General features: G+C 39.4%; 1 protein-coding gene across 2 annotated transcripts in view; it reads right to left on the bottom strand.

The window, feature by feature from the left end:
• The window catches only part of IQCH (IQ motif containing H), a 257001-nt gene that overhangs the window by 87398 nt on the left and 150907 nt on the right, over positions 1-18696 (bottom strand). For both annotated transcript variants that reach the window (XM_050795929.1, XM_050795930.1), the window contains exons 14-15: positions 15276-15548; positions 10577-10768 (exon numbers count right to left, since the gene is read on the bottom strand). In XM_050795929.1, the coding sequence (XP_050651886.1) occupies positions 10577-10768; positions 15276-15548 (465 nt within the window). The remainder of the gene's footprint in view (positions 1-10576; positions 10769-15275; positions 15549-18696) is intronic.

Genomic DNA, 18696 nt, shown 5'->3' with positions numbered 1-18696 from the left:
TTTTAAGGCCATTTTGGGTTGGGTTTTCTGTTACTTGAAACTTAAAACATTTTAAACTGATGCAAATGGGTGAACCAAACTGTGTATCCACAATGCATGATGGGTGTTTTCAGCCAGCAAATGCTCTGACCACTGTGTGCATTGGTAACTCTCATTCTGCAATCAGCAGTGGAGTTTCCACTCCTTCCTTTCCATCCAGATTATTAGAAATAGTCCCTCTTTAGAGTGCAAAAATATGCTGAGAGGATGAAGAAAAAATGAAAATGTCTTTGGCAAGTCATAAACTACTTCCCACACCTACTTAAAGTTTAAGGACTGCTTTAATACTCCATGTTTAATTGTTAATTGAGAATTTAAAAATCAAAAATGCCAACTTTGCCTTCGATGAGATGGAAAATTATGCTGCTGTAGAAGGTAACATAATGTAAAACAGCCAACATTACCAAGGCACACAAATGTTTTTGGTATGTAAAATTGCTTTGTAAAATATTTGCTCCATCTGCTGAAAGCGGCAAAGACAATTTTCCCTTGATAGCTAATGGCCCATTTCGGCTGTGTGGCAAGTGATTCGCTGCGGTGGCGGCTCTCATTAAACAGAATGGTGAAAATGCGGTATATAATTCCATACTTATGTAGCATTATCCACTCGCTGCTTCTCGAGGAGTCTGTCCCTCATTATCTAGGCCTCCACCTTGCACCAACATGCAGGCCTAGCAGTTGATTTGACTCGAGAAGCGTTTTGTCCAACTGAGGCACATATGTTGTGCCTCCATTCCAAAGCTCAGCGCAACTGCTTTGCCCCCGACCACACACACTGGAGAGGTTCATTCCCTTTCAACTTTCCAGCACTTAAACTGCTGTTTCTTTTTTCCCCTCACCACAGGGGGCTGTGGTTTTCTTTCTAGGCTCACCCCGTGCGCGCTGCATGCTGGGGGTTTCAATAGATAAAGATTAAATGCTTCTTGAAATTCGTAATTGAACTTTGCACATACACAAAGGCAGGAACATTTTTCCCCGGGACAAAATTGCCATCATCAAAACCCCGACAAGCCCCATCCTTGGTTCATGGTGTACGTGAGGTCCTGCGATCCTTTTCTTTCAGGGAGTTGTTTACACTACTCCCGGAATTACTTCGACATCTGCTAAAGGAACAATTAAAGATAAATAATCCAGGGTGGTTTACAAAAAGAAGAATATGTTCATGGTTGGGAAATGATATTAAAAAGTAGTTACAGCAGCAAGTGACTGGTGTTTTAAAAATATTTTTAACATTGGAAAATGGTTTTAAGGAAATTATATTAAAATAGAAGAGTGACATCAAGTAAATACACATGCCTGTTCTAAAGATCATGCAATATTTTAAAGCAGAAACCATGTGGTTTTAAAATCAGCCATAAGTGGAAGTAGCCATAATTATCATTACTGGTAATGGGGTCTTTCTTTCCAGTTAGAGAAATATCGCTGGTTGAGAAAATTGCATATGCTGATGAAAGCTCTTTAATTGAAAATTAAAAACAAAAGGAAACACATGTGCCCTTTGGACTTGATTTTTCATTCAAGTAGTGGGGGAGAGGAGTGAGTCTGTGGAATGAAATGAGACACTATCGGGAGAATTTATATTTTAATTTTATGCAAAAGGAATGGGCAAGCAGCGACCTTTCTTTATCAGAGCGAAGAGCTGTGCCTTCTTTGATATTTCCACACATACAGATGCATACACTTGAGGCAGATGTAGTAGCATTATAGATTGATTGTTTTCTTTCCACAGACCATGCTCGTTAAAATACCAGGATGGTAAATCAGTGAATTCCAAAGTCAGAATTTTTGTTGGATCTGGCACAGTGACAGGAAAGTCTGAGCCTTCTCAAGGGCATCCCTGTCTCACCGAGGGGCACCAAGGACAGACGACCAGAAGCAAATGGCGCAGTCACCGTCAGAGGAGAGTAAAACTCATTCTGAAACCGTTCCAAATGCCCATGCCTGCTCTGTGGTTTGCAGCAAAGCAGACCTTTCCAAAAGACCTCCAACGGGACTTCCTGGATGTGAGAACACTAACCAATTCTCGTTCCTCTCATCTTTTGCTTTATTCCTTCCTTCCACGCTGTTATTGCGAAAAACTGGCAGTTAAATTCAATTGATTCAAAGTATTCGGGATCCATATGGCCGCCAACCCTGGAGCTGAAGCGGCGATAGCGCCTCACTGCTGTTTTCAAGCATTTGCCTCTCCTCCAGTCCCCAGATGGTGGGAGTAACATTTAAACCTCCTTTTCTCTGCCTTGTACAATAGACCTTGGCACCATTTCAACTGTTTACTCCGGTAATTAACAGCTCTGATACCACAACAATTACAACTCCTACACTCGCACCACAATAATGCTATGAATTAGTGAGAGCTAATGGCTGGAAGGTAGAGTGTTTCCAGACTGTGAGATCTGTGCATTTTTAGAATAAAATAAAAGGTACAAACAGCACGCTTGCAGTAGACAATGATTACCTAGTAATTAGTTTACACAAAGCTTCCTATTTAATGGCAAAACGCTGTAATTAACGTGTGACAGAAAATCAAAGGGTACTTTGTAAGCATATGAAAAATTAACACTGCAGGCCCATAGCTTTATGTACTGATTAGAAGCATATTAAATCAATAGGACACACAAACCAACAGCTTGTGTAGCTGATTATTATAGGTCCTCAGAAGGGGTACCCTGGCTTTCATTTCACTTGGGGAGGCAATTTTCCTTCTCCTGTCATCTTCCTCAGGCACAGAGAGACACCTCAAACTCAACCCTGGCAGCTTCATGAAAATACCCACTGAACTGGAAGAAAACATTCTAAGTCATTCTCGGCGATAAAGACAAATATGTAAATGATTAAGACTTTCCAATGATTGTGGTGACGTGCTGCTACACTAATTAGAAAATACACCAACTGGAACCAGAAAAGAAAGCCACTGGGTTGCAATCTTTTGGTCAGAATAGTCCCTACTTCGTCAAGCCTCTTTATTCAACTCATAGAAAGTTCAAATAAATTGAACGGTTTTATATTTCTAAATGAGAAGAAAGCAGGCTGCTATGAAGACTTATTCTTTCCAAGGCACTGTCTGGGTAAAGCATAGGCTGGGAACAACTGGATCAACCAACATTCTGTATCTTCAACAGCCACAACCACATATAATGATGGCTAATGGACATAGACAGCAATACCTTGGAAGCCCACCAGAGCCTAAAGAACCTTCTAAATCACCAAAGAAAGATTAAGTTGTATGTACTTGTTCAATGTTGCCTGTATTTTGTTGTAATACAATTTTATGGTAATAATAATAATAATAATAATAGGTAGCATTTCTTAAAGTCTTATTATGTGCTAAGCACGCTGCTCGCCAATTCACAGAATTTTCTCATTTACTTGTCACCACTTCCCCATGAGACAGGTACTAATCTCTCTTTACAGATAGAGAAAGGGAGACTTGGAGAGCTGAAGTAATTTGCCTATGGTTATCCCCCAGGAAGCATGGGAGTCTAACCTAGGTGTCCCTGGCTATGGTACCCCAGGAAGTCAGACTACCTCTTAGCTACCCTGAATGACTAGCCTGTTCCATCACTCATTCCGCTTAAAAGGCAGTTTACTATATCAACCTGGAATAAGAGACTAAAAAAATTAAAACAAAAACAAAATATTTGGTTGCTTATTGTTTTAAAAACAGGGTGTTTCTGCTTGTAGAGATAGGAGTCTTGTTCTGTCACCCAGGCTGGAGAGTGGTGGTGCAGTCATGGCTCATTGCAGCCTCAAACTCCTGGGCTCGAGTGATCCTCTTTCTTCAGGCTCCTAAGTAGCTGGAACTACAGACACACAGCTAATTTTTAAATTTTTTGTAGAGATAGGGTCTTACTATATTGCCCAGGCTGGTCTTGAACTCTTGGCCTCAAGCCAACTCCTACCTCGACCTTCCAAAGTGTTGGGATTACAAAATATTACAGGAGTGACCAACTGCACTGAGCTAAAAACCAGGGTTTTAAATGCTTACAGTATTTTTAATGCTACATCTGATTGTGAAGGTGGGCTACTCCAAGCTTTTTGGGAATTTACTCCAAGCTTTTTGGGAATGATACTATCGTGATCATTTTAGTGAGCCTGTAAATTGAGAAAGGCATTGAAATTGCTTGAGAAAGGCACTGAAAATCTGTCATTCCCGTGAACAATCAAAGGGTGATGTCTAAAATTCTCTCTCATCACCCATGCACATAACCAGGTATGTGAGGCAGTTGGGTTGCAAGAGCTGAATCTAGAAACTCCCAGGCAGGGCTCCTCCTCTCCAGCTCTGAGGTGTGTGTACTGATGGCTCCCTACACCTCCCAGTTTGCCAGCTCTTCTGTCATCTAGGAAAGGGAAGAAATTTGAGAGCAGTGGCCTCTGTGTTCCAGGAATATTTGTGTTTCCCACAAATCTCTGGAAAGCAGAAAACTTGCCACAAGGGCAGCACACGGTATGAGTCACAAAGGCAAGGACCTGCAGGAGAACACTTCTCCAGGACTTTCAAATAAGAAGGTCTTTCCTAAATGTACTTGGCTCAGTGTGGCAGACGCACTGGGCTAGCAGCAGTCAGATGTGGGTTAAAAGCAAGGCACAATCATTTATTAGCTATAAATTTGGGCAAGTCACTTCTTAAGAATAAGTTTCTTCATCTGTAAACAGAATAGTAATACCTTCCTTATACCTTAAATTGGTATGGAAGTAAATGAGTAAAAACCTCAGGTTTTTTCTGAGTTTAAATGAGACAATTCAGGTAATATGCTTAGCACAATACCTGGTACCCAGTAGGTACTCTGCAGTATTTATGATGATGATGATGATGATGATGACGACGACAAAGAAATACAAGGAAATGTCAACACCTTAACAGTGTATTCATAGATCTACAAAATGTTTAATTTCAGTGTTCTGGCAACAACTAAATACATAAAGATAATCTAAGAAGTCAAGATTTTAGCACATAAAAATAAATATAAAAACAAGTGAACAATAATCATTTATATGTAGTTTCATGACTAGAAAAAAGAATAACCTAGATTTTTTTCTTAACCTAGAAAATCTAGATTAAAAAAATATAAAAATCTTGTGCTTTTGATATAAAACACAAATAATAAGGACATGAGAAAAGAATATCCCTTGCTAGTAATCAAATCATAGCAATGAGAAGTTGGATTTTTAGATCTAAAATAAAAGTGCAAATAGTTCATAATATCCCTGATGGTAAGGTTGTGATAAAACTAGTATGATTATTCTCTGCTAGGTGCCTTGGAAATTGGTACTATCTTCTTAGGAATATGGCAATATGTAACAAAAGCCATAAAATATTCTACTCCTGGGTCCTTCTCCTAGGGAAGTAACTCAACAGAAGCAAAAAGAGGTGTATACAAAAACCAAATATAAAAACAAACAAATCTTTCCTCCCTCCTTCCTCCCCCGGCCAAAAAATGAAAGCTGGAAACAGCCTAAATTTCCAACTTAGTTGAATTGTTTAATATATTAGAGTTCATCAATATGAGAGAATATTATGCACCTACTAATTGTGAAGACTATGTATAAACATGGAGAATATTTAAGATCTGATGTTTAACTAGCATATACACTATTATTGTAGCTATGAGAAAGAAATACTGCATATTTAGAAATCAATACACAAAAATGAAAACAACTATGTTTGGGGAAATGATTATGTACTTATTTGGTTAAATAGTTTTTAAATCTTGTTATATTTAAAATGATGTGATTACAAGCAGTGGCTCTTTGGGATCACCTAATAAATACCTACTAAATTCCACACGGGACAACGAGCTCTGCCATCCTGCAATGGCTCCTATGACCTAGTTCCAGGGCCATTCTGAATGGACAGAGGTCTTCACAATGGAGGTGGAGATGCAGGGAGTTCTATGCCATGAAATGGTTAATGATTCTCTTTTGTAATTGTGTTTTTGTTTGCTGCCTTAGTTCTAAAAGGAGGCAAAACAACTGTAGTTTATTCTACCTTTTCTAGGCATAGTTCTTCTCTTACCTTTGTGATCCCTAAATTAATATAAAATGTCTAATTAGGGCCGGGCGCAGTGGCTCACGCCTGTAATCCCAGCACTTTGGGAGGCCAAGGCGGGCGGATCACGAGGTCAGGAGATCGAGACCATCCTGGCTAACACGGTGAAACCCCGTCTCTACTAAAAATACAAAAAAATTAGCCGGGCGTGGTGGCGGGCGCCCATAGTCCCAGCTACTCGGGAGGCTGAGGCGGGAGAATGGCGTGAACCCAGGAGGCAGAGCTTGCAGTGAGCCGAGATCGTGCCACTGCACTCCAGCCTGGGCGACAGAGTGAGACTCCACCTCAAAAAAAAAAAAAAAAAAAAAAATGTCTAATTAGTTTTTTTCCTCCATTGGTGATCCCCAAATTAGTATCAAATGTCAAACAAAGTAAACCAAAGTACAAATAAAGGTAAAACTGCTCTTGCAAAGGGCTAAAATAGCAATGTTTACTAGAAGCATTCAAGAGCCAGTTCAATTTCCTTTTTCTCATTAAGTGGTAAAACAGTAATGCCAAGACCACATCCCAGAGTCTCCAGGGTAACAGAGGCCCAACGAAGGGCTGCACAGAGAAACTTGAAAGTGAACTGGCTTAGTTCTCTACACACAGAAATTGTTCTACAAAGATCTCTTGCAAAGCAGTGTCACCAGTAGCATCACTGCCACTAAGCCAATGACCCAGGAATTGAGGAAAGGAAAACACCCATAAAGAAAAAAACAAAAAAAAGCCCCAAGGACTGGTACCCACAGTAAATGTCTGCCTGGGTCTCCCTAGACTGTCTTAGGTGAGTTTACCCAGGAATGTTTCTCTCCTACATGTTTGCCTTCCTTTGTTTAAGCCTTTATTCCTCCTAAATGAAAATAAATACCCCCGACTGGGGAACGGGGAGTTTGGAGTGTGTGCAAGAGTGTGGATTCATTAAAACTTAACGAGCAGAGTACTTAAGTGAATGAGTTTACTGGAACTTGTTGGGGGAAGTAGGTTTTGTTAGCTGGTAGGATGAAGAGAATAGGCTTGGTACCAAGTCACCGAGAAAAAATGATAGAGTTGTGTTCTGTTTCCATTTTGGCCATCATGTAACATTCTGCTTTTCCTAAAAATCACCTACATGTCTCTACTGATTTTTTTTTTAATGGTGACTACAACTTTTCAGCATCTGCTGACTTCAGGACTATTTTAATTCTCAACTATAACCAGCCAGATAACTCTGGTTCCAAATTACATAGTGAAAAAAGAGATGACTCTTTTTTTTTGAGATAGTGTCTCACTCTGTCGCCTAGGCTGGAGTGCAGTGGTGTGATCTCGGCTCACTGCAACCTCCGTCTCCCGGATTCAAGCAATTCTTCTGCCTCAGCCTCCTGAGTAGCTGGGACTACAGGTGTGCACCACCACCACCAACTAATTTTTTTGTATCTTTAGTAGAGACGTTTCACTATGTTGGCCAGGCTGGCCTCGAACTCCTGACCTCAGGTGATCCATCCATCTTGGCCTCCCAGAGTGCTAAGATTACAGGCATGAGCCACCACGCCTAGCCAGATGATCTTTTCTTTTTTTTTTTGAGACAGAATCTCGCTCTGTCGCCTAGGCTGGAGTGCAGTGGCGCCATCTTGGCTCACTGCAAGCTGCGCCTCCCAGGTTCATGCCATTCTCCTGCCTCAGCCTCCCAAGTAGCTGGGACTACAGGCACCTGCCACCACGCCTGGCTCATTTTTTTGTATTTTTCCAGTAGAGATGGAGTTTCACCATGTTAGCCAGGATTCCTGACCTCAGGATCCACCTGCCTCTGGCTCCCAAAGTGCTGGGATTACAGGCGTGAGCCACCGCGCCCGGCCCGGCTGATCTTTATACTAGACACTTGAGTCTACACTGAATCCTGTCTACATCTAAAACCAATATCTGCATAAGATGAAAGAGAATCTCAAGAGTTCAAACTTCCATAAACAGCACTGTTTTTAATCTGTTGCCTACAACATACCAATGAGAAAAATCATGGTATCGTATCATAAACTGCTATGCAAATGATGCTATTTGTAAGTATTAACATAATTTAGTGCTTACAGTCATATTCTCATTTCTAATAATTCTCCCAGAATGGAGTCTTTCTCTGGACTCTTAGCCTGCAGGATAGTCTTTCATCAAGAAGCTGAAATTTTTAATAACCTGCCAGCATATGTTTTGTATGTGCCAGGCTAGGCTTGATGACACAACATCTTCATTATCAAAAGAAACAGGTCTACAAACTGTAATAGGACATTAAAACATGCCTGTGCTCGTAAAGTAATGCTTTGATGTCTAAATGTGCACCATTACGATGGTCTTCTGGAACAAAGGAGAATTCTAATCCTAAATTCTCAATAGCTACACTCAATGGAGGCTGCAGCTCACCTCCACTCCGAATATGATTTCACTTTGAAGGCAAAAGAATGTCAATAGGCTCCTACAAAAAAAAAAAAAAAAAAGAGGCACCTTTTCAGAACTACTTTATTTTTATTTTTGGCTTCAGATCATGGCTAAGCACTGGCTTCAGACTGTAAAGAGATTTCCAAATAATTATATTTTTCTTGTTAAGTTTTAAAAAATGATTTAGATAGATTATTAATTATTCAAGAGCTTTCCATTTAATAACATTAACAACAGTGCCAAATGTATTTGGTGCCAATTAAAAATGCTACGGTTTAAAATAACAGAAATTTAAATAATGCACAGTGAGGCTTCTAAATGCAGCCAAATGTCAGTATTTAAAATATTTTTTAAAGTCAAACATTTCAAATTTATCATAGTCTAATGTCAACAGAATTCTTTAAAAATTATTGGTTTGAAATACTGAAGCCAACACATACTTTGCACATTAACACTTCAATGTTTTAAATAAAAAAGCCATATTTTTATGGTTTCATCTTAACAATGTTGCTTAAAAAAAAAACTATACAATATGAAATAAAATCTAGTTCAAAGAGAATATAAGGGAAATCTCTATGGGCCTCAAAATTAAATACATTTTCTTTGTTTTATATTTATCTAGAAGAGTAATTCATTTTAGTATCCTTTAAATAATATGTAAAAAGCTGGCCATGACAGGTACTGCATTTAGTCCATTTACTGATGGAAGGGAGGAACGAAGCCCAGAATAGATCATGGGGAAACCAGTCACATTTGTCAAAGGGAACTCTCTCTCCTGACTGTTCTCTAGATTTATTCATCACTCCACTTTCCAAGAATAATGTGGTTCCCTCCAGTGTGCCCCTCCCTCTCTATCACTTGTGTCTTGATTCATGTATTTCCGTAGTGGGATGCGCAAAGCAGACGCAAATCACTTTGCACAGCCCACTGCTATGTATGCTGGTAGGGAAGGAACCAGTTAAGGGAATTTGTGTTGAGATTTTCCTAATCGGTTATGCTTCAACCAGCAGGTCAGCCAAAACAGAGATTTGGGATTAAGAGAAGTCAGGCAAGTCTGGGGATTTCTGGATGCATAGCAGGATAGTTTTAGAATGGCAGGTTTAATTTATATATTAAACCATATAAAATTAGTTTAATTAAGCAAATTTGGAATGGACTAAAAGGTTGTACAATTCATCCCTTCACAAATGTGCATGCAAAAAATCTATACACGTCCATTCATGCTAAGACTTCTTACCTACAGCTCAGCTTTTGCTGGGAGATTTTCTGGCTGGAATGTACTATTTTCTCAGCGTCTCACAGGGATCAGCAGTTACATAAATTTCCTTGAATTGTCTTCAAAAACATATGACTGCTGACAGAATGCTATTATACATTCGATTCCAGGTGACAACCATTCACTAATAGAATTTCTATCTCATAATAAAATACAGCTAGCTTAATAACAACAGTTGTTAGAAGCACATGATCAAGAACCACTTAGGGCAAATTATAAGATTTGTAATGTTACCTGAATGTGATAAAAAATTACTTCCTAATTATCATAATCAATTTCAAGATGTGAATGAGGACTTTTAGGGCCCAGAGAAGAAACACTGAAAATAACCCAAACTGTGGTTCATACTTGTAATCCCAGCACTTTGGGAGGCTGAGATAGGCATATTGCTTGAGCTCAGGAGTTCGAGACTAGCCTGAGCAACATAAGGAGACCCTCCCTGTCTCAATAAAAAAAAAAACACACACACACACACAGAAAAAATTAGCCAGGCGTGGTGGCGCAGCCTGTAGTCCCCTCTACTCAGAAGGCTGAGGTGGAAGGATCGCTTGAGCCAAGGAGGCAGAGGTTACAGTGAGCCCTGATTTTACCACCGCACTCCAGCCTGGGCAACAAAGTGAGGCCCCATCTCAAAAAAAAAGAAAAAAAAAGAAAAGAACTCAGTCAATCCCCATTCATTGTGGATATAAGGAAAAAGGTCCCAAGAAAGGCACTGCTGGCAGGTGACAGAGCTAAGTAGAGAGGAAAGTACTTTCATCTCTTAGCTGAACTTTTTGCTTCATCCCCTAACTGTTCGCAGACACTGCGGGTTTAAGTCACCATTGAATACTCACTTGTGCCCATTTCTTTCTCCAGTCTTCAAGGCCATATCTGCTACTCTCCTTGAGCACCCATTTGTAGCACTTTAGGTAGGAAGGAATATCACAAAATGCAGTCCCATTTCCTCGGAACTCAGAGTCCATTTTAAAGAGCCAGCGCTGTATTTGCAGGTGATCAGTTATCAGCTGACTCAGCTGCTCTATCATCTGTGGGGCCGAAGACACAGCTACATTTAATACAGTTCATTTCCTGGGATTCCACTGTACTTCTCATGTGTCTTTACTTCTAATGGTCAGTTCATTTGGTTATCTTCTAGTTATTAAGACAGATTAAAGAAGTTTAAAGGGATATAAATATGATGTGAAGAAACCATTAACCAGTGACACCAAAGACATGTTTAAAAGCAAGTCTTATTATGAGAAATTCTGAAATTATCATTTTGCTGGCTTTTGAAGGCAAAAGAAACAATCCCTGAATACCTGTAATTGAATCTTGATATTGTTTTCTTTCTTTTTCGCAGAATTATGCATTTACTTATTGATTCCTCAAATGATGTTTTAATTGTTTCAAGACTATAAAGAGTTATAGTCTTGAAAACTTTAACTGTTTGGGGATTTGTTGAGCTTTTCACTGCTATAAACTATAAAACATTTAATTTTTTCCTCATTAATGTACAAGAAATACATTTGTTTGGCTGGCCAATTGGCCGAATTTAGTATATGTGTGATATAAACAAGTATATTATAGAAGAAGACAGATAAAGGTGATAAAACATTTGTGAAAGCAACCTTCCTGGAATACACACCTACTTGACATTTTATTTGAAACATTTCCTCAAGAACTGGGCTCAAACACATGGGAGTTTAAGGGACAGAACAGTACTCCAAGCTCAAGTATCAGAATAATGATGATGATGATCTCTAAGATAACTGAACTCTCAGTAGGAGACAGGCCTTTGGCTCATCTCAGTTCTGTGCATGAATTTTCTCATTTAATGCAATAATCTATGAGGTGGACTCCATTATTAGTTTTCTTTTATATGTAAATAAACTGAGGTTCCGCTAATTTAAATAACTTGCCCACAATCACACAGCACTGAGTAGCAGAGTAGGAATTCCATTCAAGTTGCTTTGACTCCAAAACCTATGCTCATTCCCTCTTCACTGTGCTGCCTATCCCAACCCACAGAGAGGTGGAGAAGGGTGAAGTCAGAAGAGGAGCAATAGAAGCCACTTTCCTTACAGTCAATAAGCCATTTGGGGTGAGTTTGAATCAGATAAAAGTCTATAGCAAGATGACTTAATTATAAGTAATACTCTCCTGGCAGAGCCTGGGAGAAAAATACCTCATTAGATTACAAAATGATTTTTCTGTCTTGTCTTCCTATCAGACTTTCCAGTCTATGCTTCCCAGAAAGCAACAAAATAACACTAAGCATTTTGTCTCGCGAGCCCTCCCATGCCGTTCTTGGCTATGGTTTTCTGTACGGAAGAACTCTGTGACACTCTTATCCTCTTTTTTGATCAGTTCTCTTTGCCCACAATTTTTTTTTTTTTAAACTAAAGAGTGTGAAAGGACTCATGGTTTACAGTTCTGTTGAGGTTTGGAGCTATCAGATTAAAGTTATTTTGATTAAAGGCCTGATCTGTTCTTCTGGGTTGTATCTGTCCAGCAAATCTTCCTGGGGATACTATACTACACGGCAGTGTGGAAGAGATAGCAAAATGGCCATACTTGGGTTCTCTGGAAACCTCATACAACTATGGGGTATTCAGTGAGGGTGAAAATTAAAATTATCTTAGCTCCCTAATTATCAAGTAGTTTGTATTGATAATTTGGGTGTTTAAATGACAGAACTCCGGTCTACAAACCATATGGTGATGAGCACAGCCTAGGAAGGTTTTTTAAATGTGCCTTCAAAGTTGTTTCCTTATTTCTCTAATGTGTTGAGAATATAGATTTTACATTTAATCATATTTTGCTGTATGATGATCACACTTTGCAGAAGTAGAAACGGTCTTTGGCCTGTTAACATCAGATACAATTCTTTTGCTAGTGTTAGTAAAGGTGTTCTGGCATAGATTTTTTTAAAATGGCATATTTAGATATATTATATATTTGGAGGTCTCAACTACTAACAGAATTATTATCTATTTCTTCCAAATCCTATTATTTGTTGCTTCTGAGAATCCTATAAATGGGCATCTGTTGATGGATCCCCTACAGTAATGAAAAGGATCAATAGTATTGTAAAGACTGCACCACTGGAAAGAATTATGTGCTATCTTTAAGTGAAAATTGAACAGTGCTTTAAAATAGCATCGCCATTTTTGATTATTTAACCAAAGCTGTCAATATTTCCCATGGAGCATGTTCCAGAAAGAGAACTTTTATAGTTACTTTATGGATCAAAACAGGAAATGCTCACTGTGTTCATGCTAGATTTAAACAAATTAATCCTAAACAAAATGACTTTATGCTATTTCTAAATATTTATCATTTTTCTGTTTCAGTCTATCTGTTCAAAGGATGTAATAAATTTTTTTAGCTGTGATTCGTTTTATCCTGGTAAAGAGCAGAAAAATAATTACTGCTAAAGTCCAACTGAAAGTCAGAAATACTTAATAACCTAAGTTAAAATAATTGCAGCTTTCTTTCACCAGCTTTAAGTTTATGATGCATATCGGTAAAAAGTCAGTGTTATTGATTCATCCCCATCTGTAGATTCAAAATGCTGACATGCTCAGATAGATTAGGTAGGGTAGTCACTATCTGGAAAAATCTCAGTGGAGTATTTTAATTCTTGATGACCTCAGATGTATGTTTTCCAAACAAGCAGAGTAGAACTCAGGTGAAATATTGGTTTATTGTTATACAATTTGCACATACCATAGGTCAAATGACATCTCTCAAATCTGATATGTCTCTAAGGAGGTTTTTAGTCATACTTCTGAATACTAGCACTAGAGGGAGATTTTACTGCATTAAATGTGCCTGCATCTTTAACTATAATCAACATACGCAGTTCTGAAATATTTCATAGCAAAGATTGCCTGAGATTTCCTCAGTGAAGATGAAGGCAAGACTCAATATAAATATTGCACATACATGTTAAAGTTTTGAAGGTTGTTTAATGTATAGTGCATGTGTGCAATAGTATCATTTAAAAATGTATTTCGCTTGTAATAAGTGTAACAGCCAGATAGATATTCTGCTGGGAAGCAGAGTCAAGCAATCTGCCTTGTTATCTTCAAATTCCAGTGGTGGCTAATGACAATGGAAGTGATATAACAGCTCAGGGGGAGCCTCTCTGTTCCACTCCTGCTAAAATTGCCTGCGAGTTTCCTAGGTTGTGATACCGTTAAGAGAAACCTCCTTCATGAGCCCATGAAAATTGCCCAAGAATACTCTAGCAAGAGTGAAATACTTGTGGGCAATTTAATAAGCTAATAGTATCTTCAAACTAATCTCTGCAAAGTATGATTTGTTGAAAGGCTAGATTTTTTAGCTCAGTGGCTGTGAGGTGCAGAGCATCACGATCAGGCAACTGAGAGTAGGAGGGGATCCCTAAATATCGTCCCTCACAAACTGACTCATTGTGCACGGTTCTCTGGTTTCCCAAGAAGTGGGTAGGGGGATAATTTGTGATTGGCTCAGAGTAATGGTCAAGAGGTGTACTGAAACAGAGGTTAGGAAATGTTAACAGCCATTTGTCTTTTAATTTTCTCTATTATGAAAACAGATGGCAGTTAAATGGAAGAACACCTGCCAGGGCTAACTCAAAGAGAAAACGTTTCTAGTGGCTAATACATTTCTCCTAATGTTTTAGGCCCTGACTATCTGCTGGAAGAATGCATAGCCACACACTTGGTCCAAGGCAAAACCAAAAACAGATAGTTTTATTCCTGGAGCTGTCTTACTTCCCCAGTTTTATTCCTGGAGCTGCCTTACTTCCCCTTTCTGAGATCTTTCCCCTCCTCCCTTTAGATCGCTTCCTGAAGAGCGAAGGAAGTCTGCAGCCCTCTGTTCACAGGCCCTCTGCAATCTGACCCAGTGGGGAGGATCACTCACTGGAGTTTTCCAAACCCACTGCTTTTAGCGAAAACTGACTCTCCTATTTCTTAGGATCCTATTTAATGACTGGCTGATATGATGATGAATTAATCCATGTTAAAGCATTAAACATTGATAGCAGATTAGTCCAAATGATATATACATTTTAACAGTGCTTATTCCAAATGAGTAAAGGGTTTGGAAATTCCAGCAATTTCTGCAAGACTAACAGGAAAATACTTTAAAACACAAAGTTCTAAAGTAGATTCCCTGAGGCCGGGCGTAGTTCTTCACGCTGGCAATCCCAGCACTTTGGGAGGCTGAGGTGGGCAGATCACTAGAGGTCAGGAGTTCGAGACTAGCCTGGTCAACATGGTGAAACCCCATCTCTACTAAAAATACAAAAATTAGCCGGAAATCACTGAACCCGGGAGGTGGAGGTTGCAGTGAGCCCAGATCACACCACTGCACTCCAGCCTGGATGACAGAGTGAGACTCCATCTCAGAAATAAATAAATAAAATAGATTCCCTCAAATCAACTCAACTATTCCACCTATCCTTCATTGGGTAGAGCTGGCTCCACAAGACTTGGAAGTTGTCCAAGATCAAGAGGATGTTTCAAATATTTGAACAGAGCTTCACTTGTCCACCCCACATACCTGTTGCTGACTATAAATGTCATCTATTCCAGGAGGAACTGCCACATTGGCACTGTCAAAGACACGTTTACCTCCAGATTTGGTACTATAAAGATGAGCTAGTTCAGGCTCAGAGCCCAGGATGGGTATGTCTAACATATCGGCCACAGCTAAATCATCTCTGTGGAGGAGCCCGCTGACGATGTAGGCCTCTGTTCCTCGGATGAGATTTTTTATTCTTTTGATTGCCTTGGGACTGTACATCAGGTGAGTGGCCAGGCACATGTGATGCTTCTGGGGGAAGATCATATTATTATTGTTAAAAAGTGTCCTTTTTTCTAGTCCATACACCTAATTTATAATGTTGCACATAATAAATACATTATTAATAGCAGGCTGGGTTATGACCTATCCTGTTGTTTAGCAGTTTAAATTGATAAAAGCTGTTGGGGTGAGGTTCTGTAATCGCTCACATCTTTAGTGTGTTGGAAATAGGCTCACTGGGAATAGAACTAATTACTACACATCTGTATTTATTTGATCCACGTGGAATTATCCTTCTGTCAGAAGGAAAAGAGGCTGGCGGCCTTTGGGTAATAGTGATTCATCTCTGCAACACTTCTGGCATGGTTTAACACTAAAGTGTCTGGAAAATCAATACAAAAAATGAAGAAAGAAGCCCCATAGCATTCTTTACTATATAGATTCCTACTCTGGCAACTGTTTAAATGCTTGAGTAGAAAAAAGGCACTTGACCTGACACCCTCCTTCCAAAATTCTACTACTAAATCTGCTTCAGATAACATGCACTTTTATAATGATTATCATGGTTCTAGGCAACAACTCTGGAAAGGATTCACAAATAGAAAATAATTGAAAATTTCAGCAAGACTCAAATTCATTTTTCAGTGAAAAACTCTTTTTGTTTTATTTTTGACTAGTTAGACCCAGCTCAGCAATACATGTGACTGTCTTATTCAATTAAATAAATAATTCTAGCTAGTCTAATGGGGGCAGAGGAAACAGCTAGATGGTCAGCATACACCAAAACTAACACAATCATGTTTCTGCTTTCGAGAGGTGGGGAACGAATAACAGTTAACACATAACTGAGACGGGGCAGAGAAGGGCCCTAAGGATCTGCCGAGCCCTCGAGAGGCATGCTGGTGGGGAGAGTTGGAAAGGCAAATACACATTCTCCTTGTGCCTCCGTTTCCTCATCTGTAAAATGAGTGTAATAATAGTATCTACCTCATAAGGATGCTGTAAGGATTAAATGAGATAATGTATGTAAATTACTTATAACAGTGCCTTGGATACAATAAAGACTTAATGAATGTTAGCTGGTACTATTATTACGAAAGAGGTTGGGGTTGAGGTGAATTCTGAAGGATGGGTGAGATTTTATCAGGTGAAGATGGGCATGGGAAAGACATTACCTAAGGATAGAATAAAATAATCCAAGATTGTTTTCCTCCCTCTAGAGAAGAGGGCAGCATGGCACACAGGAAAGTGATGGGGCTTTAAAGTGAAACAGGTCTGGCTTTGAATCCAGCTCTGTCACTTATAAGCTCCATTAATGTAGGCAAGTAATTTAGACCCCCCCTGAGCTTGTTTCTTCACCTGTTAAATAAGAATAAAAATTACCCATTTGTTGGGGTTGCTCTAAGGCTTTTAAAATAAGATCACAAATGTAAAATTCCTAGTATAATACACAGCATTGATGCTCAACAAATGGTAATAATTATTTTTATAGCGAAAACCCTCTTAAAAATAAAGTCAGGTTAGGTGTCGTGGCTCACACCTGTAATCCCAGTACTTTGGGAGGCCATGGCGGGCAGATCACTTGAGCCCAGGACTTTGAGACCAGCCTGGGCAATGTGGCAAGACCCCCTATCTACAAAAAAATTAGCCAGGTACGTGGTGGTACACACCTGTGGTCCCAGCTACTCAAAGGCTGAGGCAGGAGAATCGCTTGAGCCAGGGAGATCAAGGCTGCAGTGAACCAAGATCATGCCACTGCACTCTGGCCTGTGTGACACAGTAAGACCCTGTCTCAAAAAAATAAAAAATAAAGTCATTAAAATGTTACACAATTAATATAATGTAAAAGTGCCAGAGTCTCAAGGGAGTTGAAGGGATTTTATAGACTAGCATCTACTACCCCAATTCTAGTGAAAAATTGTCTACTTACTGCAGCATAAAAACATGGAGAAATGCTAAGTGATTGTTTCAAGGAATATCAGATGCACCAGTTTGCAGACTGTAGTGATTGTTTCAAGGAATATCAGATGCACCAGTTTGCAGATTGTCAGAGAGTATAATTCCTGATAATTCCTGAGTATGGGAGAAAGAGAACTGGACTGGGGAGAACACCTGCATTTCAGTCTGAATTTGTGACTTGCTAGGTGATTTAGAAAACTCAACCTTTCTGAGTCTGTTTCTCATATTCAAATGAGGGGTTGGATGAGAAGTCTCTAGGGTCCTTCCAGCTCTGAAATAACTTTCCCTTTAAAACAAGAGCTCTTTTGGACTTACTGCTTAATGGGTACAGAGTTTCTTCTTGGGATGATAAAAAGTTCTGAAATTGATAGTGGCAATGGTTGTACAACGTGTGAATGTACTTAATGCCACCAAACTGTACATTTAAAAATGGTTAAAATGGTAAATTTTGTGTTATATATAATTTACCACAATTTTAAAAGGCAAAAACAGAGCTCCTCTGAGACAAGGATTTACATGATTTCCCCTATTGGGCCCTTCCTCCAGATTAGGTGTTCTATTCCAAGTTCCTTAGATCTATGCAATATGCCTTTTCTACTGTAATTTTAAATCCTTTTATTTTTATTTATTTATTTTTTTTTGTAGAAGCAGGGACAGAGTCTTACTCTGTCACCCAGGCTGGAGTGCAGCGGTGCAAACACGGCTCCCTGCAGCCTCGACCTCCCAGGCTCAAGCGATCCTCCCATCTTAGCCCCTCAAGCAGCTGGAACTATAGGCGTGTGCCACCATGCCTGGCTAATTTTTGTATTTTTTGTAGAGACCGAGTTTTGTCATGTTGCCTGACATGGCAGGCTAGGTCGCAAACTCCTGAGCTCAAGCGATCCACCTGCCTTGGCCTCCCAAAATGTGAGATTACAGGTGTGAGCCACTGCACCTGGCCTTAAATCCATTGAAAAAACATACTTCTGAGAATGCAGTTCTAGGAAACCCAATGTTCCATTTGACAATGGCCAGTGATAACACCTGGCAGGTTTGTGTTTTCCATCTGGTTAGTCACTGTCTTTCTTCCTTGTTTATTTCACTATTTTCTTTTTCCCGTAAATTATTCCAATGAAGACATGTAAAAAAATTGAACTAAATAGGTGACTTGAGTTATGATGTCTGTGGTGAGCTTTTCAGGGCACCCAGAAGAGGATTCCAAGGCAGCAATCTTTTCATG

Source organism: Macaca thibetana, chromosome 7, assembly GCF_024542745.1.
Source record: "Macaca thibetana thibetana isolate TM-01 chromosome 7, ASM2454274v1, whole genome shotgun sequence".
NCBI lineage: Eukaryota > Metazoa > Chordata > Mammalia > Primates > Cercopithecidae > Macaca > Macaca thibetana.
This window is presented reverse-complemented; position numbering and strand designations above follow the sequence as displayed.